Here is a 24956-nt window from a genome sequence, read left to right as displayed (position 1 = left end):
AATAAAAATGCTCTGAAGTACCAGCAGTTCGATCAGAGACAAACTATCACCTACTAGACATCCCAGAAAAACAAAAAACATGGCACAAAGTTACCTTTATCCATAAAAAGAATTCAGTATGCAATTGTTTACTCTCCCATCTGCTTTATTGGAGCAAACAGCATGATACTCCGAACCACTAACAACAAATGGAACAAAAAAAATCATTTTAAACCAAACTAATTCTATACAGCAATTCAATTTCTGATTCGCTTCAACAGCTTTTAACTACACGCAAAGCAGACCTGGTCCTCTGAATGAGGTCATTCAAGGTCAGTTTGCAGTCCCAGTTTTGGGTTTAACGTTCAGACATCACAAATACCTGTAGTTTGGCAACTGTGATTTTATAAGCCAAAAGCAGCTCCCCTCAACCGTGGGTCAACGCCAACACAAGCGAACAATGAAAAATGTCATTAACAATGGAAAATTAAACATGAGATGTAAAGACATTCTGAAGCCTTTCCTAACTTTAAATTGTAAAGCAAAATAAACCATAAAAATTCAAACTTCTTTATTCAAAACAAAAAATGCTATTTTACCCACATCTCAAGAACACGTTCTGAATTCTAAATTCAAAGAAGTCTGAGTTAAGTACAGTTCTACGCTCCGGGTTAGGTCTCAAAGGTGATTTTAATACTGAAACAATACAAGGACGACCTATACCCAAGCAAGTCTTCCCAATATGAGAAACTGTTATGCTACAGAAACTAGGATAGAATGGGGAGGATTTTTTTTGGTATTCTGCACTTGGCAAGTTACCAACTAATTTTGGAAATAGAACAAGGCTGAACAATAAATATGAATGTCGGACACACCGCTGAAGCCACTCCGCACAACCCACTGGTTTGAGAGACTGCCTTTTGATGGTTCTTTGGCACTTTAACTCCAGAACCTGAAGAGATTTCATTTATACTTGAATTGTATGGTAGAATTATGGTTCTGCAAACACCTTGATTACACTCCCCACAAAGTTCTCATTCCCCAAAGTGTTAGGACAGACATTAAGGTTTTCCCTAACTTCCACAGATAAGCTTTTGATATGACAAAAAAGGGCTCAATGGTTGTGCAATGTGGCACATAGATTAAATTTAAGCATCTTTCTACAGCTGTCAAGTTTGCAGTGTACAAAGTTCGTGGCTCTCTGGAGTAGTGTCAGGAGGGTGGGGCAGATTTGTTCAAGGCCAGTGCATATGTTTGAATTTATTTAAGAAAGGGTTGCTTTGATTTTCATAAAGAATGCATGAGAGTTCAGTAAACTTTTCTGACCCCTGAGTTTCTAATGCAAGACTAGTAAATGAAACGCCTCTGTATTTTAGTGTAAGCCAGCCAGCAATATCAGGTTAATTATTAAGAGGTATATTTAGATAGCACCCAAGCGGCTAATGCTTCCCCACAAACCTTTGACTAGCTGGCCAAAATCACAAAAGCTGAACGTGAACAGATTTTTTTGCTCAATTAAACCTGTGGACATATTAATATTTGCCCCAAGAAAGAGGCACAATATGGTATCTGTGCTAACCATTGTGAAAACAGCAAGTAAATGCCTTAGTAACAGTTCCTAAGCTCTATAAACCTTTTCATAGAAAATATAAATATCCCTGAATGAAACTGATTCACAGCATTTTTTCTAAAGGTTTCCAGTGCTACTACATTTCCTTGACAATCACGCGTCTTGAAAGTGTCCCATAAGTTATGGCCGAGGACGAGCCCGGCGCCGCTCCGCCTCGCTCCCTTCACTCGCTGTCGCGATACGACACGGTCCGCCTGCCGCGATTTCTCGTCCGGATGCGGGAGGCTTGCCGCGGCTTCCCGGGGGCGGAAAAGACTTCGCCGCCATCGCCGTCGACGGCCAACACCTTCCTCCGCTTCCTTCCGGAGCGCCGGGCGGCTCCCTGGCTGCTGCAGTCCGTGTTCCCAAAGCGGCGCCCCCTGCCGCCGCCCCGGACTCGGGTATGTGGCCCCGAAAGGAGCGCCGCGGAAGAGCCGCTTTCCTCCTCGCTGCCAGACCCAGTGCTCCAGCCGCCGCTGCCGCTGCTGCTGCTTTCCCATCTCCTCTGCTGGCTCGAGCTCCTTCTGTTCCTTGCGGCTGCGACGTGCGGAGCCGACCGGATCGTCCTGCCTCTGGATCTCGGCTCCTCATCCTCCGAGAGCCCGTCGCTCTCATCGCAGTCCCCGTCGTCGTGTCCCTCCTCAGCTTCAAAATCGCTTGCCGATTCTTCTTCACAGTATTTTTTTCTAAATGTCTGTTCCTCTCCGTTTCCTCTAGAATGGCGCTCCAAATTCCGCAGGCATTTCTTTTTGATGGGGAGGTTATCCTCGGAATCGGAGAGGCGCCTCTTCCTGGGGTTGGCCCGACCGCTCGGCTCCAGCCGCCTCCCCTCGTCCCGAGCACCGGTCCTCCAGAGTTGGCCTTTTTTCCTGGATTCCAAGCCACCTTCTGTTTCGGACCGCCATTCCTCTTCCTCCGAGTCCTCCGTGGCATCTCTTTTCCGTGGCAAGGCTCGCAGACAAGGTTTTCTGCCGGAAAACACTCTATCCTGACGGCCAGGCTGCTCTTCCTGGGAGTCGCTGTCTGTGCAATGCGATTTTCCTGCATCACGCCGACTGCTTGCCTCCACCTCCACGCCTCTGCCCGCTAAGTAACCGGAAGACCATTTCTGGTAGACAGTGCTTTCAGTACAGCTACCCCTACAGTCCAGCTTACCACCGTGTCTCCTGGAAGAACAATGATCCTGTTCTCTGCTGGTCTTGCGCAGGGCGTCCTCTGCAGGCTCTGAACGCTCCTCCGACGAGTCTCTCTCCTGCTGGAGCCTAGTGCTCCTTTCAGAGGCGGCCGCAGTGGGCAGGTCCCCAGGGTCTTCGCTCTCAGACAGAGAGTCTTCCCTCAGGACTGCGAAGGATTTCCTTTTACAAGCACGGGAAAACTGTTCCCTGCTGTGACTGGCTTCGCCCCCGTCAGCGGCAAACCTGCAAGCCTGCCGCATGTTGTACCTGCGTTTGGTGCGATGCGCCAGACCCTCCTCCGAGGAAGTCCTGTTGTTGCAGTCCACGCTTTCAGACACCCACCTATCCCCAGGTTTCGCAGTTGGCGTCTTTCTCTGGGCTGCACTCCGAGAAGGCTGCCTGGCCTCCTCCTCGCTCGAGGCAGATTCTGCTCCCTCGCTCCTGCCGTTCGACCGTCTGTGCTTGTTGTCTTCGCTCGATTCTTCGGTTTCCTCGGCAGAAGCCAACACCTTCCATCTTGAAGCTGAAGCCGCAGGGCGTCTGCAATGGGAGGGCTGTGGTTCTTCCTCCTCAGTGCCAGACTCAAGCCTCTGGCTTTTTAAGGGCAATTTACCCTTTTTATGTTGCAAAGACACTCTCCCCTTATTATCGTTTCCAACGTGCTCTTCACTCTCCGAGGTGTGTCCTCTCATCCCCTTCTTCTGCGTTAATTTCTTCCCATTTTGGAGAGGACACTTTTGGCCGCTATTTCCCACCTCCACGTCCAGGACAGACTCCTCTTCGGAGCTGCTCTCCGTGTTCAACACCTTCTTGGTGGTGGTGGTTCTCCGAGGGTACCGCCCACCACCCCCTTCTCCCAGGGGCGGCAGCTCCTCGTCATCCTCAGTCATCATCTTCATTTTGCTGGCAGCAGCAACCGCCGTCTTCCTGGCCGACGGCCTCCGCCTGATTCCCTCCTCTTCGGCGATGGCTCCCATGGGTCGACGAGCCCCCCGCCTCCTCGCTCTGCTCGTGCGAGAGGTCCGACTGTGACCGTTCACCTGAGCACTTCTCTCTACAACGAGAACAGGCCACAGTAAACGCCAAACGCAGCTGAGCCACAAGGTCAAATTACTCTAGCATATCAATTACTAGTTGAATAAATCTAAAAACCACAGATGTGGTCATGCAATAGTATCTGGGTGTCAGGGATGACTCACCTTGGCTGCTCCTGGTTGCCCTGCCCCTGCAGGTCCCTCCGGTCTCCCCATTCTGATGGGGACGAGACGAGGCCAGAGGTTCATCTCGGCTCTCCTTCGAGCTGCTGGAAGACTGCTCACCTTCTCTCGACCCTTCAAAATTAAATAAAATGACTTAATTGCGATAAGCAATTCCTGGCACCTGCTACCTGTATTTTTAATGTCAGTGTATCAAGGGAATGCTAACATGCCACCTCTTAAGATGAGCAAAAAAAACATGCTAAAACTAAGCCAAGTGGCATGTTATCGGTAGATCTGGTTTTATTTAAAAATAATAACAATGCCTTTATAGTCAGGCTTAAAACACTAACAAATTTAATCTCTCAAAGGACAAAAATCTCTTTAAGGACACGACCAGGTGAAGAGTACCTCTATTCTAGTAACGTGGTTCCCAAGCAGCCCGGCCTCACCTGAGCGAAGGTCACCCTGGGGCGACGGCTCCTCGTCCTCGGAGCTGCTCTGGATGTTCAGCTTGCGCTTGTTCACCCTGTGCCGAGGCCGGCAGCCACCCGCCTTCCCATCATCCTCCTTTTCAGAGCAGGTCAACTCCTCGTCATCCTCGGTGGTGCTCATCACCTTCGTCTTGTTGGCGGCAGCCACAGCCGCCCTCCTGGTCGACGGCCTCCGTCCAATCTCCTCCTCCTCCTCCTCCTCCTCCTCCTCCTCGCTGTCAGTATGCGAGTCGGAAGGCCCCTCCCCATCCGAGTCACTCGCCCACTCGTCCCGGGAAATTCTGCTGCCGTGGCCGTTCACCTGCACGCCGGTCTCTGGTGAAAGAGCACACCGGCCTTTTCTCCTCCGCAGACTGCAATCAGGGCGCAGGCTGCCTACAGCCACCAACATCCCTTCGATCCGGGACCTCTGGCCAGAGAACGGCTCCAACTAATGAGAACCTAATCTTCTGCAGGTGGGACCACGTTTAAAGTTAGAGTGTGTCCAACCAGCCATGTATGATTACGGCTCGAGAGCTATGAACAGTCACAGAAAGCACGGCTGGAGAGGCCCTGCAGTTAAACGGAGGGGGGATGTGCTGCCCGAGTCCGCACGCCTCCTCCCCACCAGTCCTACCTGGCCTTTCCCGTCCGGCCGCAGCCCTGTTCCTGGTCACCCTGCTGCCGGACGTCCCGGCTGCTCTCCTCTCTCCGCTCCGCGGGCGCGCGGCACTGCCATCGTCGCTGTCCTGGGGGCTGCTGGAAGACGCCTCGCTCTCCGACACTGAACCCGGGGGGCAGAGGGGTCAAAGTGAATGAAAAGGGCCGATTCTTTTCAACTAGACTCCCAGCTGTCTGTTCCGTTTAACTGCATTCAGTTGTCTGTCCTGCTCACAAGTCTGACAAATTTGGGACTGGTACTAGTGAAAGGCAGACAAAAGTACACTGATACACCTTTGGTTGGGTGAACTTTCATTTTCCAAAACTTCTCACTTTTACAAAAAAATAAATTCCCCAGACCTCATGGAAATCACAGGGGTACACAAATACTTTCCCCACAATGCCTCCCGCTCACATTCCTCTTATTGGCCAGTCAAGTATGGACCTCACAGCGTTGGGAGTTACACATCAGCCATATTGTGAAAAACCTTTTCGGATTCCTCTGACAAAATGCGAGCTGCTGCTGCTCGAAAGGCAACTGAACTTAAGAGACGAGGCAACAAACTTAAACCCATCTCGATTTGACTGGGGGAAACAATTACAGCGCAAAGCATGTAAACCCAGTATTTTAAAGCTTAACCTCTGGAAAGGACATTTCCACTTTACCAGTTTTACAAAGCATTTTTCCCCACCCGTGCCTACCAAAGTGATGAATAGATGTACATGTGCAGATGTTGCCGTTAGCAGGCAACTGACACGCCGAAGAGCTGATCGTACCTTGACGCCCCACCCCCACTCCACTGCCCGACCGCGGGCACAGCAGCCTGCTAACAGGTTTCTCACCTGGCCTCTTCCAGTGCTGCGCAGGCCTGTTCCTGGTCACCCTGGCTCCGCCCACCTCCCTGCTACCATGGCGACGCGAGGAGGAGGCCGAGCCCCTGGAACTGCTGCTGGAAGACGCCTCACTCTCGCTCTCCGAGGCTAAAAAACACGACCGGGACAAGCTCTGGGCACAGGGGTGCTTTCCATTCACCTTGTAGCAACCTATACAGAGCCCGCCGGGCAAGTTCAGGTACAGCAGATGGACAATTACCAGAACTTCATCTCGGAGGAGCGCGAGCTCTTTTGCACTTCACATGAGAATACTCACTTCAGCAGAGCAAACATGCCAACCAGGATTCACTCAGTGCCGGTATAGCTTTCCACGTGGAAAACTATAACAAACACGATTACAAGTGAATGCTGGAAAGCGTAGTGCCAGACTAGTTCACGCTATTAAACCGGCCCGTGAATTTCCATTCGAATTATTTCTGCATGTGAAGATGTATGGACGGGCTACGTTTCGCCACAGAAATGACCCTTAGGTTTTTAAATCCTAAACACCTGGTTCATTACAGCCCTTTTAGCTATTCATTCAAGCTCACAGTCTTTATCATGGGCACCACATTTTGAAAACGAAACAATTGTTGGAAAAAAAAAAAAAAACACACCGTGGCGGGAAACTGGAATCTTGAGGAATGTCTTACTGGTCGTGGACTCCTCGGTGTTGTGCCCTGAGGCTGCAGAGAGGGCTTTGTCGGACGCTGAAGAATCTTCTCCAGACGAGACAGCTCTCCTCCTCCTCCTCCTCCTCTGGAACCGCGCTGAGGCAGACGCTTTGGCTGAGGTAGATGTCGTACAAGTCTTGGATGATGTTTCCACCTCTTCCTGAGCTTTTAATACCTTCCCTTTCCGACTGAGAGATGCGAAACACAACAGGAAATAAGCACTTCTGCAACGCGTTTTCAAGGTACAATATGCATGTCGACTCCGAGGACTACAGGGAACATAGCGCTGACAGAGGAGCGCACAAGCGGCGTCTCCAGGATTTATACGGTCAGGGGATGCCGACGGCCTCCGCACAAACAGCCGAGATGGAACGCAAGGCAGACACAAGACACGCTCCACCATACGTGGAGACGTTTCCGGACCACCGCGGCGCAGACGTACCCGGAAGCGCGGCAGCCGGACTCCGGCGGCTCTCGGTGCTGCAGCCTCCGCCGGCACCGCTGGCTGCGCCGCAGCGTCTCGCTGTGCTTCAGCGCCGTCTTGTAGTCTGGGATGATCATCCTTATCCGCTCCTCAAAGAAGGCGGAGAGCCGCAAGGTCATGCTGTAGATCTGCAAAAGCCACAAGAACGAGGGGCTTACTATCCGCACAGATGCTTAAGGCACTTTCTCAAGACGGACAGGCACAGGCGTCGCCCATACCTTCGAACGCTTATTTGGTGTATAGGCTTTTGCATTAAGGAAGATGAGGCGGATATCTTTGCATAGCTCGACTGGATTCTCGTACTTGTCCTCTTCCAGAGTCCGCTTCACCGTCCCAAAATCCATCGGCGTGTCAATGATGTCCCGATAGTCCTGAAACACGCACGTGAAACCATCACTTCTCCTGCCATCAGTGCAAAGCTATGCACAGTATTACTGAACAATACTTTATAACAACTCACTGCCTACCCAGTTTTTTTTAAAACCCAGTAAATCAGCTTGTCCACAGTCAGGATGCTCGCATTATATCATTGTGCCCAGAAGGAGCTTCTTCTGTTAACCGTTTGCACAAATTAAAAAACAATCGGCTCATCAAGCAACTGTAAAGAAATCGTCATACAAGGCCACGTTTGTGGGCAATGTTTCCTGGACGGAGACTGAGCGGCTCCCACCACTTATGTAAGCCAAGAGTAATAATTCATTACACTTATATTTTCTGGACACTTTTTTCTGGGCGCTTTTCTAGACACTCCACTCAACACACTCCACCACCAGCATGCCGCCCCACCTGGATGATGCAACGGCAGCCATAGTGCACCAGTATGCTCCCCACACACATGAAGCCAATTTATTAGAAGGCCATGACAGCTCAGGAATCTGTGCAATGAAGGCTGTGTTCACAGGCCAAGGACCAGCGACTTGTTGGGATCCAGCTATTTCCCATACCGGATAGTCATCCGGATCGACGGGCTGCCGGAAGGGCTCGGAGTCCTCGCACTCCAGGATGTAGTCCACCAGCACCTTGCACCGGTCCTTCCAGGCGTCGACGTCGTAGAGAAACTCCATATCGCGCTGCACCGAGAGAAACAGTCTGTCAGTGACAGTCAGAGAGAAGTCAGTGACAGAAAACCACCGAACAAACTTCAAGTCCCTCTGCAGCCAAAAGAACGAAGACCCGGAAGAGGACAGTTCATTTGGCGACAACAACAAGAAGCGAATGCCAATTCTTTACTCCACCTCTTGACATCTCCAAGTGCTTATAAAGCCGAACAATTCCTTGGATTTATACAGTGCTTTTTGTCCCCAGAGCACACAAGTGGTTTACACTAAAGGGGTCCACTTCATCCTCCACTGACAGACACACAGCAGGAGGCGGCCAGCATGTATAAACCCAGGGTGGAATGCCTCTGCTCTTCCAAAGGATCTTGAATTACTAAAAGCAGTCAGGACCCCACTTTAACATCTCGCCCAAAGCAGCACCACCTACAGCGCAGTGTCCCCCATCATCGCACTGGGGCACTGGTTTGGAAATTTGGGTGGAAGAGTGCCACAGACTGGTCCATAAACACTATGAAGAACCATGAAGTACCCTGGTTTTCCTCAGAGTTCTCACACAATTCAAGCTCCTGACTCCATCTGGACTAAAACAAGACTTTACAGGCTCTTCACAACAATGCAAAGTTGCTCAAAGAACGTTACTTGTCTCAGGTTCCTTCCCGAGGAAGTTCCAGGTGCATCTGTGTCGTCCAGCTCCTAAAGAAAGGTTCAGACACACCTGTCAGTATCAGCACAGGAGCTGCCACTCGCTGCTGAAGACCTTCCCCCGAGACCACAGCTGCAACACTGACTGCTTTCAACAGCGCAAAGCTTAGTTTCTGGGCTCTCCGCTCTTCAACAAAGAAATTCAGTGATGCAAACGTTTTATATACTGAGTGACGTAATTGTTTTGCCCCTTCATTGCTAAAGTAGCACAGTTTCATGAGCAAAGCATCATTTATTTGTTTTTATAAACAAATGGGAAATTACAAAAAGAGTAACCCTAATTCAATTTCCTCACCTCATCTTCAGTGCAGCTCAGATCGTCCATCGTGTTGTAGATCTCCAAAATGTCTACACAGTCCTCTTTACTAAAAAAAAGTTAAAAAAAAGGCAATATATTTCACACCTTGTACAGTATATCATTTGGTTTACATTTAGGTCAAAGGTTTTCTAAAGTTACGTGCATCCTTTGCTAAATAATAACTCCACCTATTCAAAAGACAGCTCAACAAAAACAGCTCCCCAAGGCAGCTCAACAAACACCTACTTAATGAACTTGAGGAGGACGTCTGTGATCTTCTTCGCCGTCTGTGCAATCTTGCTGCTTGGCTCATTGAAGGACCTGGCATTGAGCTCAATGTACCTCACCTCCCAGACTAAAGCCGAGATCCTTCTGCAAAAAAAACAAAAAATGATAGTCATTACACAGAAATAAGCCAATTTTAGATTAAAAAAAATTATGCACCATCTTAAAAAAATCTGAGCACAGCCTTAAAGGCACACCAACTGCTGATTGCTTGGACGGGTACTGCTGCTCTTCAATCAATTTCCAGAGCGCCAGCAGGACAGGAGGAGGACAACACTGACCTGTAAAACCGATTCACCAGCCTCATTCTGATGGTGCTGAGGTCGGTAGGGTACGCCACCACCCTGCAGTAGGTGGGATACTGAACAAGGTCCACCGGGCCAGCAAAGGGAGCCGCGATGTCTGCGGGTCAAAGAAAGCCGTCAGGTCCAGGCGTTATTCCTGACACCGCCAAGCCACGCGGGCCACTTCAAATTTCAAGGCACACACACACACCAGCAGCAATATCACCCCGCAACTCACAACTGGCAGCCCACTGAAGCCCAGCGGAGGGGAGACTCCTGGGAAAGCTAAGGCTGCTGCCAGAAGAGGTGTTAGTGGGGCCAGTAGGGGGCCTGTAAAAAGGCGCTGTCCTTCTGATGAGACGTAAAACCGAGGTCCTGACTCTCTGTGGTCATTAAAAATCTCAGGGTGTTTTTCAAAGAGTAGGAGTGTTACCCCAGCTACCTGGCCACATTTCCCACTGGCCTTTTTACCAATCATGGAGTCCGAATAATCCCCATCTATAAACTGGCTTCATCACTCTGCTCTCCTCCCCACTGAGAGCTGGTGTGTGGTGAACGGTCTGGCGCACTACGGCTGCCAGGGCATCATCCAGGTGGGGCTGCACACTGGTGGGTTGGAGGGGATCCCTATTACCAATAAAGCACTTTGAGTGGAGTGTCCAGAGAAGCGCTATACAAGTGTAAGGAATGATGATGCCGATTACGATTACAGATGGGCGACGGCCCATCAGACCAGCAGCACAGGCGCGAGAAGCGCAGGGCACCTTACCGAGGGCCACAAGCTGATCGATGCCGCTGATGATCCGCTCACACTCCTCGTCCCGGCCCCGCCGGCCCCACTCCCCGCGCCGCGGCTGGTACAGCAGCTCGCTCATCTCGTCCGAGGTCACGGGCACGCTGCCTCCCACCGTCTCGGGGTGCTGGGCTGAAACCGGAGGCACAGAGACGCGTCACCCACCCGCCGTGCGGCCCAGGCGGCTCGCGAAGCGAAAAGCAGCGACGTGAAAAGCGGTCCCGGGTGAAACATCTGAAGCACCGACTTGTTTTAAAGCTCTTTCTGAAGCGCGTGCTGTATCATTCCCGCTGTCCTACAAGCTCCCAGAATGAGTTCACTGTACCGTTCGGTGGAATAGGCTCCACATCCCAGGGGCTGAGCTTCTCCGTCTCTCCATTGTCCCACCTGAAAAACAACAGCGTGTGAAACCGCAGACAGGTCTGATCACTCACTTCCACTCCATGTTGAGCACAGGGAGAATATCAGAAGGGAACCAAGACCACCATTGCTTCTCACTGACACATAGCCCCAGCGCTTAGTCTTCAAGCGCAGGTGACAGGGAACACGAAGCAGGGTTTTGCCAACAACCTCATTCTCAAGCCTATTTTCTAACCGTGAGGTTAAAGCCACTAGATATTGGGACTGATTCAGAATACTTACAGCTGAGCTTTCCCAAAGAGACAAAAAAAAAAACTTGTACTTTTACGTGGTTTTCAAAAGCCAGATACTTAATCCGATTCCTTTTCAATGCCAATTTTCCATCCTATAATTCATCCTCCATGAAATCTCGCACCCTGCCATCCTCTTCACTAGCTCCTGGCAAAACTCCGGGGCAACATTTCCCTTTCCTTACCGCACGGTGAAGCACTGAAAGTGACTGTCGGGATACTCCGGCTGATACGGCTCCTGACACACCAGAGTCCCAAACCACCAGGCGTCGTCGATCACAGATCGGAATCGGTCATCTGAAATTCCAGACGTTGAAATCCCATTTCGTCTATGCATTGCAACAGAACTCAATTTTCATTGGTACAGACCAAAGATCCCCTACATAATTCAAGTGTACCCTCGATTTTTATATTCGAGCATATCTCAATATACCGGACCATCTCATGAAAACATTTAACTCTACAAAGAAAATACAATTTCCAAAGCCCTCCCTGAATATACGATACGCATATTTCTGGATTTCAAAGTAAGAGCCTCAAACCTCAGTGATGCGATTCTTTTAAACTTACTTGGCTGCCAGTTTCTCTGCCAGGCTTCATCATAACACTGCCTCAGGACAAGGAAGTCAATCACATCTGGCATGTCGTGGTACCTGCACAATGGGCGAACAGCTTCATGACCTTCGTGACGTTAACTACATGCTTCTGTAATCATCCCTCCCTGAAGAGCAGGCAGGGGTCCCCAAGGCAAATGAACAGCTCTCCTACTTCTGAAAACATTTTCTTCTCGACCAAGCAGATATTTTCAAGTTTCTTGTTATACTTGAACAAAATCTAAACAAGCTGTTATTCCACGTCTGCAATGGAAGACTTACTGTACATAAACGACAACAAGTATGACAACGCCTAAAAAAAAAGTCATGCTCGCTAAAAAAAAAAAACAACCACACACGCAAAAGTAGAGAAATTTAACTTCAGGCAGACAAGTAGAAAATATTATAAACCTACAAAGCCCGCTAACATGAAGAGAGCTGTACCGACCCCGGTCCTGACCTGACACGTGCAAGGTACTTACTTTAGAGAGAAGGATTTATCCGTGAGTCTCCCTGTGCCGTGATCAATAAGAGAAAGCTTCAGGCAGCACAGTGTTGGAGGCGACACTTCATACTTGATTCCAGTGATTTTTACGAACTCTTGGTCCTGACAAAGTCAAAGTAGACAGTTATCCATTCAATTGTGAAAAGGGCAAGTTACCCGATTTTCAAAGACAACTGCTAAGGTTCCAGGAGGACATGCTGTCAGTGTATCAGAGGACTCAAAAAAAAAAAAAAAAAAAAAAGAGTATAACCCATGTTCACCAGGCCCCCGCTGAGTATGAACAGTGAGCACTAAATGTTAAATGGGCCTACAGAATCAATTGGCCGTGTTAAAGCAACTACTCTGGTAGAGCTTTAAAGGAACAAGTAAAGGTTAATTCCATGCTGAAAAGAGAACACAACATTTCGGCTGTGGGGCCTTCTTCGAGAGCTTTAATACGTCCTTTGTTCACTCTGTTGGATTAGGAAAAATGACAATTTTAGGACTCAAAAGGATGTAACGTTTCTGTGTTTTTTTAATTAGGCGACTGTCCCACAGGTCGCATCAGTTGGTCCCCGTTTCTGAACCGTGTGGTCTGGACACGCACGACACTGGGGCTTGCACAGACTTACTCTCAGGTCCATCTTTCTCCACGGCTGCTTCTCAAGGTTAAGGCTGTACAGGCTGCCTCTTCTCACGGCCTCCACGTACGCCTCATGGCCCTGGCGGAAGTAGATTACCTGCGGAGGACGGAGACGTGAAAGGAAGCACACTACAGAGACTCTACAGCGGGGCAGTTTCCCCCTCTTCAATCTCCTGCCCCGCTGCTCCCAGCACATGACACCTTGAGCCATCACTCCCTTCACACGCCAGTTACAACCTGCCCTTCCTAGAGGGGCAGGAGAAGGGGGGCGCTTTCGAAGAAAAGAAACGGGAGAAGATTTACCTCGTCGCCCATCTGAGGAACAAACGGCGATTTCCGGGGAATGACATCGGTGATCCAAGCGGAGGGACGGAACTCGTTTGAAACCTCTCTGTTAAATGATGGTCTCTGGAAACAAAGAAAAGAAAACGTTTCAGCCTGGATCACACCACAGTCTGGAGCGAGTTTTGACTTCCGACTTACTGGTTGGGGAATATCAGTTCCTTCACCGACACGTACAGTTGATACAATTCTCTAGATGAGCTTGTATTCACCTGCAACCTGTGTCTCGGTGCCTCTTCAAAGTACAGGTTCACGTTTTGCAATGACCACACTGGAGGAAACTGTTCCACATCCTGACGACCTATCTAATCACGCTAAGCGCTGGGATTCGGACACAGTCGCTCTGTAAACTGAATCGATGGGACTGGGGGCAGCCCAGGGCCTGCGGTGGGGGCGCCAATCTTACCCGGGGAGTTCTGTTCCTGGACCTCCTCTGTTTCGGAGGCTGAGGCGGGCGCTCCTCCTCATCAGGAGGCTCCTCCTCTTCCTCCTCGGAGCTGCTGATCCACACCATCGCACGGTGGCGGGACGAGAGCCGGGTGGGCGGCTGCAGGTTTATGCCCGCGTCGGCTGTCCAGTCCGAGTACTCGCTGGAGGAGCTGCTGAGACAGGAGCACGGATCACTAGCCTGCAGGTTTTAAATGCACCTGCTTCTTCGGTTAAAAAAAACATTTTGGGGAAAAACTCGGGTGCCTAAGTGTTCCACATTTCTTAAAGCAATTTCAATGTAATTACACATTGAACAGGTCTCGTTATCAGTACCTGGAGCTTTCGGTTTTCCACTCCTCTGCCTCCTCTTCCTCGTTGGAAGACTCCGCTGAAGGTGCTCCGCTGACTTCTGTTTCGTTGCCCTGGACCGTAAAAAGCAAAACACACCTCCTGAAAAATGCATAGTCTGAGAGCTTCACGGTCCTGAAAAACCTTCACTGACGCAAGACCTGATAACATGTTTCACGGTGGTTCAGATGACAACTTTATTACATCATAAAGATTCCAAACTCATGTTTTTAGCAGTCAGGTGCCCCTGACTGACACCTCTCTCTAGCAGCACTGCAGCTCTTCAGCTTACGATCCCTTCACATTAAAACTGCAGAAATTACTCAGATGAAGCAGGATCGTTCTGTAGCAAGGGAAGCCACTGAAAACACCCCACATCAAGACGGGTGAACACTAACCTCATCAGCAGAGCTTCTGGTTTCCTCCCCCTCCTCACAAGAGTCTTCTATGTACTCAGCCGCAGCGTTGCGGGCCCGAAGGCTCCTCACCAGCGGCCTGCGAGACTGCGTGCGTTTAGCGTAAGTCTTGTCATCGTCAGAATCGTCCTGTTTTTGAGCAGAGAAAAGGTTAACAAGAGGGAGGAAGCAATCAAGCCTATCGCTTAATACCGAGATCACGATCCAAGCATCTCACACAGCTGTTTCTTAACTTCCACCCATTTATACAGCTATGCATCATACAGGAACAACTTGGGCAAAGTACTGTCAATTTAATTGTTTTACCAAGAATACCAGGATACTAGCAGTGGCCCTAGTATAGATCCCTGTGTCACTCCACTAGATCACCAAAATTGACAGTTCATGACATTACTTGTAGAATTACAGTACCTATAAAAGGATGAAATTATGCATTTCAGCTTTAGAATTGAGACTGATAATTTAGGAAAATATCTCCCCCTTTACCCGTGCCCCGTGAGGTGGTCTCTTCTTCTTTGACAGGTAGAGTGAAATCTCCTCTTCCCCCTTGCCGATTCTGTACTCCTCCTGTCTCCTGCAAAGAGAAACATTTTGGCAAAAACCATGAAGCTTTTTCCTCCCCCAAAAAGTTCCATGAACAAAAAAAAATTTTCAATCTTTGATCAAGGTAGTCAAAATAACCTTAGCACCGAACACCCCTTTGCCTGCTTTATTTAAAAATGCAGAATTTTTTTAACTTTTTGTTGTGCTTCGCTACAAATCAAAGAAATAGAAAAACACGCAAAAGGGAATCCCAAAGAACTGGACTTTCACCGCGCACGTTTAACGAAGGCGCCAGCGGTTCAGGCTCACCGGTACAGGCTGGGCGACATCTCCGGCACCACGACCCTGCGCTTCCAGGCCTGCAGGTCCCTCTCCGTGGCCATCTGGCTCCTCGGCGCGTTCTGGTGCATCTGCCGCACGCCCTCCACCTGCCCGCTGCGCCGCAGCCCCACGCTGGGAGACGACTGCACGTCCGCGCTCTGGCTTCGGAAAACTGGAGGGACGCGCGGCGGGGGGGAGAAAGAGTGACTTTAGCCTGTGTCGCAACCCACAAGGTAGTTATTAAATATTTCAAGGAGAGAGAAAAAAGCCGCTGCTCAAAGTTTAAAGGTCTACAGCAGTTCTCACAAGCAGATGGAGGTTTTTAACCGTGGTTAAACAGTTCAGTTTATCATATGTACAAATGCAATGAAACACTTATTTGCATGTATGCTCCACTACAAAGACATTAAAGGAACCCGGTCCACAACATGAAACAGACAAAAGTACAGACGAGGAGCAACACGTCTCCACTATCTGGCGCCACGTTGGACCAATCTGACTGTGGTCGATGTCTACACGCAACTCCAAGAAACATCAACAAACGTCGGGCCCTGCTGAGGAGGAGGAGGACTGCTTCCTCACCTCTGCGAGGGGTGCCTTCTACGCTGGGGGGTGCTCCAGGCTCTGCTCCGTTCTGTCTGTCCTGCTGCTCCTGCAGCTCCCGGATGAAGCCGTCCAGCATGCTGGGCTCCTGGCCCGCATCGTCCTGATCCCCGGTCTGCTGGCTGATCACCTGCTCCACCACATCCCCGTCACCTGGAGCGCACAGGCGAAACCTGCTCAGCAGAGGCACGCACACGCCTCCCTGCCTCGCCAGCCACAGAATCAACAATCACAGGCGCACTCCCACATCCGATCTGGCGTTCCGGACCCTCCACTGACCCAGACAAACGAACAACAGGGCTCGAACCCCCAAGAGCCGCCGGCCGCCCCACTCTTACTTGTCGCTACGTATCCCAGCTGAGGCACCAGGTGCTCGTCGGCGAAGCTCTCCCTGCCGGGGACGAGCCTCTGGTATCTGGGGGGGTGTGGGTTTCCATCCACATCCACCAGGAAAGGGGGCGGCATGAGGTGGGGTGCCTGCTGCGTCTGCTCATCCAGCACGTAATTATTCGCGTCTCGGATGAGGGGCCGGTAATCCGTGTGGAAAAACATCTGATCCGGAAGCTAAAGGAAAGGAAAGACGTAGGCAATTCGTTGATGGAATAAAAACTGGCCGCATCATGCAGTGTAGAAGCTAACAGTGCTAGCCTTGGAAGCACCTGAAAGACATCATTCTCTTGCCTTTGGATAAGACCTGAATTTAGAAGAGAACTAGGAAAAAACCTCAAATGTCATTAAGAACGCTGAAAAGAAACCAGATTACAATAAATGTAATATTGCAAAATTTCTCAAGCAGAACTGCAATGCGTCAATAAAGGTAATGTATTATTTACACGAATTCAACTGCCGATCTCTACGTTTCAAAACATTTGATTCACAACATCTCGTTTTGAATGAACAGGATTCGTGAAACGTGCATATAGCCGCATCAAGCTTCTTGAACGGATGATCACCGAATGGTATCAGTGCTACTGCTCATCCTGCGGCTCCCTCTAAAAAGTCAACTTCACCTTCCGTCCAGTCTCACCTTCTCATAGGGCTTAGAGGATCCAAACCCAAATATGATCAGATGTCCGTGGGAGTCCGTGCAGGCGAAGTGCTGGCCATCTGGAGAGAACTTGCAGTCAAAAACCGCCCCGTGACCCTGCCCCTCAATCTGGTCAGGACAGAGAACAAAGGGAATACGGCTCACACCTCGCACAGAAGTGAATGAATGCCCCAGCAATCTGCATCAGGAAAATACCTGAGCTACAAGAGTTACACCTGCACCTCGCAGGATGGCCATACTAAAAGTACTGCGAGTGCAAACTACTGCACTCAACACTTGCCACCTACTAACAGATGCAACACAGACACAGGAGGCATGCTCTTTCAAGAAGAGAAAAGCTGAAAAACAAGATCCCACACAATGGAGCCGATTGCAGGCGATGGCCGTACCATGTTGAAGTAATGCTGGGTTTTCGTTCCTCTGACAACGTCCCATATGAAGACATTGCCATCGTGGCCGGCCGACAGCAGGATCCGGGAGTCGAAGGGGTGAGGCTCCAACACGAAGACCTCGTCCTCGTGGCCCTGCAAGGCAGCGCAGACCGTTACTGCTCGTGTGCGCTGCCGCGTGTGCGCGCGCACGCCCGTCAGGACAGCAGCAACACCACACGGGCGCCAGGCACCGCACGGTTTTACTTTCAGGTAGGCCACAGCCTCTGGCGTTCCTTCGCAAAACGCAGTTTATGCCAAAGTTGAAGATTAAAGCGTGCAAAAACGTACCTTCAGGACGTGAAGCAGCTGCCCCGTGTAGGAGTTCCACACCTTGAGGAGGTGGTTGTTGACCGCTGTGATGACGGAGTGGTCGTGTCGGTCCCAGGCGACCATCGTCACCTTCGACTTGAAGAAGCTTTCCTCCGCCGCCGCAGGAGCAGACCTCCAGAGGGGGAGAGGGGAACTCAAGCAGTGCACAACCCGAGCAGTCACCAGAGTGAACTCACTTCTTCTCTCAACCCGGTTTTTGGGTTTTGCAACGATCTGTGCAGAGCCTACAGTACAGGAACTCACCGACTCCGTTTTACACAGCAACACGGAATCGCATCTCCCTGGTTTTAAACAAAACACACACCATCGTATTTCCCACGCTTTTCCTACAACTCTCACTATTTGTGGGGAAAGAAGACGGATTCCTATCCCACCAGCTGTGCCACTGTTTCAGGTGAACATTCATCCATAGGGACCCTCTCCCTACGAATGCTGGGGTGCCCCTGGAGAACCCGAATTACTGCACCACAACCCAGGCTGGTTACCAGGTCTGGACCTACCCTGGTAAGTTAGTAGCCATGTCAAGTAAAATGCTTCTCCATCGCTGCTGTTGGAGCTTCCATATTCGAGCTGTACCGTCCCTGCTGCCGCTCACAAACCTAAGAAAGAGCACACAGGGAAACCCCTGAACCGAACAGCAACTAAAAATAAACACCGTCATAAAAACAACGGGCATTCTCCTGCAAGACAGGAGACAAATCTTACTGCGGAAAAAATGTCTAAGAAGCCCGAGAAAACATTACACAACGCCACAAACAACAAGCAATGCCTACCTGTCCCCGGTATTGCAAAACTGGATACTGTCAACTTTATCCTAAAAAATATAAAAAGCCAGGAAAACAGATCTTAATTTACCAAAAACTGACAAATTCCCAGAAGACAGTTAGGTACTACGGCTGGGGCTTACCGTGTGTGCCTCGAGCTCTGAACACCTCTCAGGGCTGCCACCACCCAGGTAGTATATTCTGATGACATGGTCAGTACTTCCTGTTGCCAAGAACATGCCACCTAGAAACATTTCCCAGGTTTAAACCACCGAGTCTCACACACTCTATAGCAGCAGCCAGACACCGTCATCTCACGGTAAATCACAGCAAGCATATTTATAAAAATAGAAGCCAACACTATCAAGAACAAAGCCATCTTTGAAGACCTTAAACATGCTCACAGTGAAGACTCTGGGCAAAAGCCCTCACCCTCAAACACTCAATTTACAGATGACAAGAGGGTGTTCAATCATGATCAACAGAAGAGAGAGATATTCAGGAAACTATTCTTGCTTCAGCTGTGTCAAAAATTTTTTTAAATGTAATGAAATGCATTGGATTATTCAGGTATATATATATACAGCCCACCACAGTGAGACAGTTTGTCTTCTTCCCTGTTGCTAAAATGCAAAAAGAAAACCATTCAAGTTTTTAATCTTTCCTTACCGGGACTAAATGAAGAACACACCATCTGAACACCGGGTCGGAGTCTTTTTGTAAACTTGTGCGGACGATCTCTAAATAATAAAAAAAAGGGCGGTCAGAGCACGTTTTTACATTTATTTCTGGCAACACCCAAACAAATACGAGATCTGGTTGTCTCTATTCTCGGTTTCGGAGGCTGTGTGAAACCAACAGCAGATTTTCAACAGAATTCCCCCATCCTGGGAGACACTAGGAACAGCGCCTGACTGTACATCACACTAATGTACAGTGCTAGATGTCCGACACATTCGAGATACTCACACAAAACTCGTGTTGCTTGCGTCCCACTGCCAAAAGCACACCATCCCATCAGTGCCAGTGGACACCAAGTACCTCACTGTGCCCTTGGCACAAGGGGAGAACTGAAAGGAAACAGCATCGTTACACTTATGAACACTTATAAATCCCGTAATAAATTAATCAGACGCCACAGCTCGTTCGCAGGGTAAGAGAACTAGGGCTTTAGAGTCTAACACGTTTGGCGATAAAAAGACAACTCTCCTGGGCTGAGCAATGGTCAGGTCCTGCAGGCGAAGACCCTACCTGCAGGGAGGTGATGGAGCCCGTGTGCCCCTGCAGCACGGCCACGGGGGCGCAGGTCCGGAGGCACCACACGCGGATCGACTTGTCGCAGCTGCCCGCCGCCATGAGCGTGTTCTCGAAGTTCACGGCCAGGTCAGAGATCTCCGCCGAGTGGCCCCTCAGCGTGGACTGCAACCTGCCGTCGAAAGAGGACCAGATCTTCACCAAACAGTCGTCAGAGCCCTTGAAGAGAATTAAACCACAGATCACAGTCGGGTCAGGCGGTCCTGGCGGCGCCACTCCTGCACACCTCACGACCACGCGGCGGCTCGGGCCGCGGCGCTCTCAAACAAACGCACGTCGCTGCACACAGCTCCCGCTCGCAGCTCAATGCTCATGCGCGCACATCCTGCTGGAAAAGAGGAACAAGGCCATCTTTCCAGGGACTGCGAAGAGGGATAAACAGCTTCCTGCCGCGGCAAAGGCAGCTGGCAGGCTAACAGAGGACACCAAGCGAACGTCCTTACGGTGAAAATGCGGAGTCCGGTGCGGTCGAAGGCCACGCAGTACACAGCAGAGAGGTGTCCCAGGATCCTCCTGTGCATCTTCATGCGCTGATAGTGGGTCACGGGACACGCAGAACTAAAACGCTCTGTGCCCGTGAGCTCTCTGGCACGATAAATCTCCACTGTAAAAGAGAAGGGGGCAGCCGGGCGGTGAGCAGGAAAGGCCAGAGGACCGAGCGCGAGGAAGAGACCGAGCCTGCCAGAGTAAAAAGCGGGACGTCCCGGAAAAGCCACTGGGGCTCAGTCTGGTCAAATAAGTGCTTACTGGTCCTCACCGAGATTCGGGGGGTCGCTGTAGGTCAGCGGCATCTCCGGGGGCCTGCCTCTGCGCAGGGCTGCGAAAGCCGAGCCCTTCCACACGACTTTCTTGAAATCTTCAAAACAGAAGAGGAAAAACGAGGCTCTTGGCAGCTGCCGGACAAAGGGGCCCTCGAGCCGACGGCGGAAAACGAGCGGGGAGACACTCCCACATCAGCACGCATCACCTGAACGACTCGCACCTGACCTGCCTGAGGACACACACACGCACGGACAGAGAGACACCACACAACGGCCACAACGAACACGCATCCCCTCGGAAATGCAACAGGAAGTGCTGCAGAAACCGAAAACCCAAGAGCCAAGTGAAAAGGGGGAGGAGCAGGCAGGACTCCCTCCGGGCGACTCTAGTGGAGCCCAGGACAGGGGAAACCCAAGCACAGTCATCAGGGCCACTCAACCTCCCCGGTGATCCTGGCCCGCAGCGGTTTCACCAACGGCCGCGCGGAAGGAGCCCCCGCGCCGAGGGGGGACAGCGGGACCGTCACCTTTGTCCAGGCGCAGCGCGGAGTGGCGGCCCGCCCCCAGCAGGGACCCCACACCCGGGACGCAGGAGGGGACCTGTCTGTCCAGCAGCGGGCCCAGCTGGCGGCAGATCTGCAGCAGGTGGTCCGGGGCCACATGGCTGTTCGCCCGAACCTGCGGGAGCCGGAGCGGAGAGACGGGGTGAGAATCCGGGCGACAGCGCAGATCACAGAAACATCAGAACAGGGGTTTATCCTGCTCTCTTTGTGCTCAGCTCATCGTTAGGGTTTTTATGCCAACCTGGATAGACTGGCTATTTACTAGACACAAGAAGGATCTTTCTGTAAATCCTTTAAAGTTGCAGTTTGGAAACAATCACTGCACTGAAGGTATAATACCCTATAAAAGGCTGTGAAGTGCTGTTTTATGTATTACAATTAGGAAGTAAAATAAATAATACAGGCAGCTATGAAACCGATCCCGGAAGACATCATGCCCGCCAGGAAACAGGTTTCAGGCCCATCCTTCAGGAGTTACTCATTATCACAACGCTTTCAATGTCTCCCCCAAACATTACAGTTCTACAGATCCTCAAGCGTTACAATCTTCCTTTGAACACAACACTAAAGGTTCACCAGGATTATCCAGTACCATCCAGCCTCCAGTCTAAAGTTAAGACTAAACAAAGACTCCCAAGTTCATTTTTACTGTGTATAGGGGCCCCACAGACAGAAATAACACTCTGTCCTTACTGGACATCTGGGTTTAACCTACAATGCATTAGGACTCACTAATTATTTTTTTAGAAAACCTGAGTGCCAAACAACCTCTTAATCGCAAGACTGAATAAAATGCCCCGTCTCCCAGGCAGGTGTAAAACTGCAGAACTAAACACTGCACACACAAAACAGCTCATTGGCTCATCGATTAATTTCAAACAGAGAACCTCCTGCCACCTACAATGTCAGCTAGCACCAAACTACAGGGCTGCACGTCTGCACGGGCCAAAGCCCGAGAGATGCGGTGCAGCCGCAGACGGACCCCCTGCGTGTCCACCTGCGCAGAGCCGGCAGCCGGCAGGAGGGCTCCCCAAGGCACGCCTTCACACGCTCCCGGCCAATCGGGGCGCTGCTCCGCGGCGCAAGCGGGCTTGTGATTGGCCGGGGTCGGCGCTCGTCACCGCGCAGTCCCCGCCCGCACGGTACCGCAGCACCTGGACCGGAGCGGCTCTGAAACCCGCTCATTACTCGCGCTTACCTGGCGAGGGACAGGAACCGCACGTGTTAGAAGCCCACAAGCAGTACCTGTGTTTTTAATTCGTGTAATAATCGAGGTTTAGGGAGCTGAAAACGGCAGCTCCGTTTTTGTTTTAAAAGCGCCCGTGGGTCTGTGTGCCTTTTGCTTTATTTTCCGTGCAGAGCCCCGCAGAAACTCTCACCCCCCCCGGAGGAGCGAGAATGAGCGTTTTTAAGACATTTAGGGGGGGAGAAAAGGCTCAAGCCCCCACCCAGCCAGCCAGCCCCCGCCCCTTACCAAGTCTTCGTAGGAGCGAGGGTGCTCGTCTCCTCGCCAGTCCAGGCGCCTGGGCAGGAGCTTGTGCAGGACAGAAAGAGAGAGAGAGGGCGGGTGAAAATGTTAACTGAGCGTCTCCCACCCGCAGCCCGGTGCAGCCTCAGCCTCAGCAGCTGCTGCTTTCGTGATGTCAGACAGCGGGGACGGGGGGGGTGACCGCAGCCACGGCGGAGACGTACGCACCTCGTACTCCTCCAGCTCGCTCGCCAGGACCTGCGGCACACAGAAACACAAAGCCCAGCCGGGTGAGCGCCTGCTCGGGCGCAGGGCAGCCCCCCGGCGCGCCCCCCCGAGCGGCCCCGTGCGGGCTCACCTGCGCCGCTCTCCGGCAGGGGCCGGTCGTCAGGAAGCGGGAGATCAGGTAGTACAGCTCTGCAACGACACGGACAAGAGGCACGGATGAGACCCAGCGTCGGCACGGAAAGTTTCAGCTGCTGCTCCCCGCGACGTGTGTTGTTGCACACTTTCCCCCTCTGCGCCTTACCCGACTCGAGGAGCGAGACACTCTGACTTTTGGCCGTCGTGCCGGCCATGGTTAAGTGGGGGAGGCGAAGGAGGAGTCGTGGTCTGTTTCCCCCCCTACGGTAGCAGACGGAGAGAGAGAGAGATATTTATTTATTTCGGGTGGCAGCGCTCTGACCCCCTCCTCGGCCGCTCCCGCTCTGCGCTCAGCCCGCTCCGGTCGCCATTGGAGTGAGCAGGCCGGGGCTGCGCCGTGTATACTTCCGCCGGCGCACAGGAAGCGGGGGGAGGTGGGGGGGGAGAGGGAAAATAGTCCCTCGCCGCTGCGGGCTCGGCGCGCTTGACAGAAACGCGGTATGCGGCTCGAAAGGAGGCTTCTTGCTGATCCCCGGCCGCCTTTCCCCTGCTGTTTGCGCCGCGCACTGGCGATGCCGGGTGAATCGCGTCCGTGCGGAGACGGGGTGGTTGGGAGACGCTGCCTGGCCGTGTTTTTCCGCGCTGTGGTTCGGCCCGCCCTGGGGGGGTGACGTCACCGCCGAGGGTGCTCGTGGGCATCCTCTGCGTGTGGAGTGTAAACACGCCTGCAGCCCACGGCAAGGCCCGTAAAAGTAAACACCACCCCTGCTCGTCGACGGTTCTGCTTCAGTCCAGCAGCTGAGTTGTTACTGCGGGGCCCAGCTCAGGGAAGGCGTCATGATAATAATATAATAATAAACTTTTTTATATAGCGCCTTCTCTAAGCACTTTACAGAATGACAACAATAAAAAACAGACGGGATCTGCACAGTGAGAATAATTATAATAATTGCTGACACTTGTATAGCGCTTTTCTGGACACTCCACTCAAAGCGCTTTGCAGGTAATGGGGATCCCCTCCACCACCACCAGTGTGCCAGTACACTCCCCACACACCAGCTCTCAGTGGGGAGAACGGAGGGATGAAGGCAGTTCAGAGATGGGGCTTATTAGGAGGCCATGATTGCTAAAGGCCAGGGGGAAATTTGGCCAGGACACTGGGGTAACACCCCTACTCTTTTCAAGAAACACCCTGGGATTTTTAGTGACCACAGAAAGTCAATACCTCGGTTTTACGTCTCATCTGAAGGACGGTGCCTGTTTACAGTCTAGTGTCCCTGTCACTGGGGTATTAGGACCCACAGCCCGTGGGGTGAGTGAGAATACACTGAGAGGAGACAGTAGATGTGGGTACTGGACACAGTAGGAGCAGAGGGGTAAAGAACAGAACCAGTTAAGTGAAGGCTCTTCTAAGACACCAATTCCAGCTGTTACGCATAGTTTTGCCCTTTTTCTCTCACAGCTGAATTGTGCCCTACCTTATTAGGAGAGGCTGTAGCTCCAGACCCTGTTAACTGCACATCAGTAATGGTTCCTTGCATTTAGGGCCCAACTGAAACCCCCCTTGAGTGACACTAGAGAAGCATGTGAGAGAGAATGACGCTAATGACCTTTAGGAATCCAACTGTCTGCTCTAGTTTACTTCACAAGTGTTTTCCAGAGAATTGCAAGTCTGTGTATACACCTGAAACCGCGCATATCGGAATTACATGGCTCCCCATCAGGTAATTCATGCAGATGATTTCATACATAAATGCATTACATTCAAATCAGTTGTCACATGGACAGTCAGAAATGAGACGATCTCTACACCTTGGGGACGTTCTGCATTAATGGCAGTAGTAACTGCATGTACATGTGGTCAGGAGGGATTTCTAATGCCATCACCTGCAGCCTCTACCCGAGTTAATAACCTCACATCACCGGGCCACAAGCCACCTTCCACATAAGAGCAAATCCAAAGTGCTTTCTTCCCTTCCTTTATTTTGCCACTTACATG

The 24956-nt window shown here is 51.2% G+C and overlaps 1 protein-coding gene across 4 annotated transcripts; it reads right to left on the bottom strand.

Moving 5' to 3' along the window:
- Positions 1-124: 124 nt before the first annotated feature.
- LOC148657737 (bromodomain and WD repeat-containing protein 3-like) lies at positions 125-23811 on the bottom strand. 4 transcript variants are annotated; one of them, XM_088638404.1, is made up of 43 exons: positions 23124-23811; positions 22953-23011; positions 22823-22852; positions 22601-22660; positions 21091-21241; positions 20560-20658; positions 20246-20406; positions 19740-19961; positions 19458-19558; positions 19158-19228; positions 18632-18732; positions 18498-18538; positions 18225-18323; positions 17683-17836; positions 17353-17487; positions 16943-17071; positions 16254-16479; positions 15895-16068; positions 15301-15484; positions 14935-15022; positions 14431-14577; positions 14018-14106; positions 13662-13854; positions 13217-13321; positions 12903-13010; positions 12269-12393; positions 11764-11846; positions 11379-11490; positions 10869-10930; positions 10520-10675; positions 9748-9868; positions 9428-9553; positions 9179-9248; positions 8821-8874; positions 8068-8193; positions 7342-7494; positions 7082-7251; positions 6619-6827; positions 5936-6073; positions 5070-5216; positions 4412-4768; positions 3963-4094; positions 125-3817 (listed from the first exon to the last, which is right to left on the bottom strand). In XM_088638404.1, exons 1-43 carry the CDS (start codon positions 23170-23172, stop codon positions 1773-1775), a joined length of 7362 nt encoding a protein of 2453 aa, XP_088494530.1. In that variant the 5' UTR covers positions 23173-23811; the 3' UTR covers positions 125-1772. The 4 variants fall into 4 exon arrangements, with proteins under 4 accessions (XP_088494530.1, XP_088494529.1, XP_088494532.1 ...); XM_088638403.1 differs by having other exon boundaries at positions 5070-5223; positions 5937-6073; XM_088638406.1 differs by lacking the exon at positions 22823-22852 and having other exon boundaries at positions 5070-5223; positions 5937-6073.
- Between the last annotated feature and the right edge of the window lie 1145 nt (positions 23812-24956).

This window comes from Lepisosteus platostomus, chromosome 7 (assembly GCF_059453375.1).
Source record: "Lepisosteus platostomus isolate fLepPlt1 chromosome 7, fLepPlt1.hap1, whole genome shotgun sequence".
Lineage (NCBI taxonomy): Eukaryota > Metazoa > Chordata > Actinopteri > Semionotiformes > Lepisosteidae > Lepisosteus > Lepisosteus platostomus.
This window is presented reverse-complemented; position numbering and strand designations above follow the sequence as displayed.

What these genes read in the sequence shown, in the direction of transcription:
- LOC148657737 (XM_088638403.1), bottom strand. Translation starts at nt 23,172, where the DNA reads ATGGCCGGCACGACGGCCAAAAGTCAGAGTGTCTCGCTCCTCGAGTCG. An exon ending in ATGGCTACTAACTTACCAGG is followed by an intron (nt 17,837 to 18,224) that starts GTAGGTCCAGAC and finishes CCCCCTCTGGAG; the next exon opens with GTCTGCTCCTGCGGCGGCGG. An exon ending in CCAGAAGCTCTGCTGATGAG is followed by an intron (nt 14,107 to 14,430) that starts GTTAGTGTTCAC and finishes TTTACGGTCCAG; the next exon opens with GGCAACGAAACAGAAGTCAG.